At 46.8% G+C, this 2,500-nt stretch overlaps 1 protein-coding gene across 2 annotated transcripts in view; it reads left to right on the top strand.

Annotated features, from left to right (window-relative positions):
• Positions 1 to 2,500, top strand: part of fhod3a (formin homology 2 domain containing 3a) — a 107,458-nt gene that overhangs the window by 68,305 nt on the left and 36,653 nt on the right. Inside the window, exon 11 of one of the 2 annotated variants that reach the window (XM_062529433.1) lies at positions 829 to 888. The exons of the other annotated variant lie outside the window; for it this stretch is intronic. Coding sequence (XP_062385417.1) covers positions 829 to 888 — 60 coding nt within the window. The remainder of the gene's footprint in view (positions 1 to 828; positions 889 to 2,500) is intronic. 2 annotated transcript variants of the gene reach the window in all.

Here is a 2,500-nt window from a genome sequence, read left to right as displayed (position 1 = left end):
AGTTTTGTTGTGTGTGGACATACAAGCAAATTGTGTGTTTATCACCAAAGCATTAACACGTGATGATGGTGTTGACACACACAGCCACAAACTGTTTGGTGAGTTCACTTTCAGAAGGAGTTGAGTTTCTGGTGATCTCTAAGAGATGATTTCAGGTAAAACGTTTCAAACTCAGTGGAGACTAAATCAGACCTGTGTTGTGTTGGTCGTTATGTTCTCTATTTGAACTGGAAAGGGCAAAGGTAACGCGTGGAGACATTCTGTGAAGCAGAATGAGGAATTCTTCAATCATTCATTCTAAATGCAGATGATATTCACTGACTCAGGTCTGATCATGGCCCTGTATGACACACCCTCTCACCCACTAGACACCCCCACACCCTCCAGTGTTAACAATCACATTCCTGTTCCCCGTCGTTGACCTGTGTTATCTCTCTGTTTCTCCCCCTCTCTATCCATCCATCCATCTATCTATCTACTTTTAAACATCCCACCATCTAACACACTATGATCTGCTATGATCTCACCCTTTCTGGTCCCTCCCCTTTCATTCCTTTCCTTTTCCTCCATCCCTCTATCCATCCCTCCATCCCTCTGCTCTTTAACGTTACCACCACCTTACACACACATCTACTACAATGACCCCCCCCCCCCCCCCCCTCCTGGCCTCTCTTCTTTCCCTCCTCCCCTCCTTCCATTTCCCTCGTTCCTCCCTTACACCCCCCCCTGGCCTCTCTTCTTTCCTTCCTCCCCTCCTTCCATTTCCCTCGTTCCTCCCTTACACCCCCCCCCCCCCCTCCTGGGCACCTGGCTACCTGCTCCTCTCAGAGCTCTTGGCTCCTATGGGGACCAGGGTCTGTGTGAGGCAGACTTTGATCCTTGGCCCATGTAAGTATAGTGGTGTAGTGTGGTGGTACATACTGTACTCTCTCTCTCTCTCTCTCTCTTTCTCACACACACTCACACTCACACACTCTCTCTCTCTCTCTCTCTTTCTCACACACACACACTCTCTCTCTCTATCACACACACTCTCTCTCTCTCTTTCACACACAAACACACACACACACACACACACACACACACAGCTGGAGCTAAGCTTCTGCTAATGCTAATAGCATGCGCTCGAGATATATTGTGTATTCTTGGTGATGCTGGTGATTGTGTGTGTGTGTGTGTGTGTCTTTGAGAGAGAGAGAGAGAGAGAGAGAGAGAGATGGAACAAGAGAGAGACAGAGAAAGAGAGAGAGAGCTGAGTGCCCTTCTTATCTGCTCAGGCTTCCAACAAGTGTACCGTGGAAGTCATGAAGTTGGATTACAGGCCAGAGGTAGTGACAGTGGTGGTGTTTAAAGCAACGGGTATACAACTGTTAGGCTATACACTGGCACATTGCAGCTGCTGTGTTACTGTAAGAGAGAAGAAGGGTGAGTGTGTGTATGTGTGTGTGTGTCTAAAATTGTGTTTGTGTGGCTGAGAGCAAGAGAGAGAGCGAGAGCGAGAGAGAGAGAAAAGGATGTGAGACATTGAAGGTTAGACCTACAGTACACTGTAGATGTGGTCCATCTTCTCTCTGGGTGGTGTGAAGTACTACACTTTATCTGTTTTATCTCCATGGATTCGCCCATTTGTGCAGACATTAATCACGGACACACACACACACACACACACACACACACACACACACACACACACACACACACACACACACACACGGACACACACACATATGGACACACACATGTTCACCTAGCCCCACACGTGCACTTTAACATGAGAAACACCCGCCTGCCATATCGCTTTCATAAATATTGTATCCCTCTCACATGCTTACGTTAACGTCCACCATCCCTTGTTAAAGGAATGCCGTTAAAAGTGTTCGATGGAAAAAGACAGAGAAAAAACGCCGCGGCCTCCTCATCTGGTTCCTGTTTGACTGTCAACATGTTAGCCCCAACGCTGAACCCTCGGCCTGCGCACCCCTGAACATGTGTAAAGGCATGCTTCACATTCTCGCCAGGCCATCAACACATACACACACCTACACACACACACATGCACACACACACACACACACACACACAAAGCGTCCACAGTACATTTTTGATAGCTCATATTAAATCAATCTACAGTGTTTTGGCCAGGCCATCAACACACACACACACACACACACACACTCATACACACACAGCATCCACTGTAGGTTTTTGATGGTTCACTTTAAATCAAGCTACAGTGTTTTTGTCAGGCCATCAACACACACACAGACAAAAAGACACACACACACACACACACACACACACACACACACACACACACATACACACACTTGTGTCCACAGTAGGTTTTCATAGGTTTGTTTTAAATCATCAATGTGCAGTCGCAGGAGAGATCTCTGGATGTCTCTGTCAGGATCTTGTCATTGGTTTATTGTCTGCAGTTCTATCCTAACATTCCATGGTGATGTATGTCAAGTTGTCGTTCTCAGTTTTGATGATGTCT

The sequence above is a fragment of the Sardina pilchardus genome, chromosome 24, assembly GCF_963854185.1.
Source record: "Sardina pilchardus chromosome 24, fSarPil1.1, whole genome shotgun sequence".
NCBI classification, from domain to species: Eukaryota; Metazoa; Chordata; class Actinopteri; order Clupeiformes; family Clupeidae; genus Sardina; species Sardina pilchardus.
The sequence above is the reverse complement of the archived record's forward strand: the minus strand, read 5'-3'. Positions and strand labels throughout refer to the sequence as shown.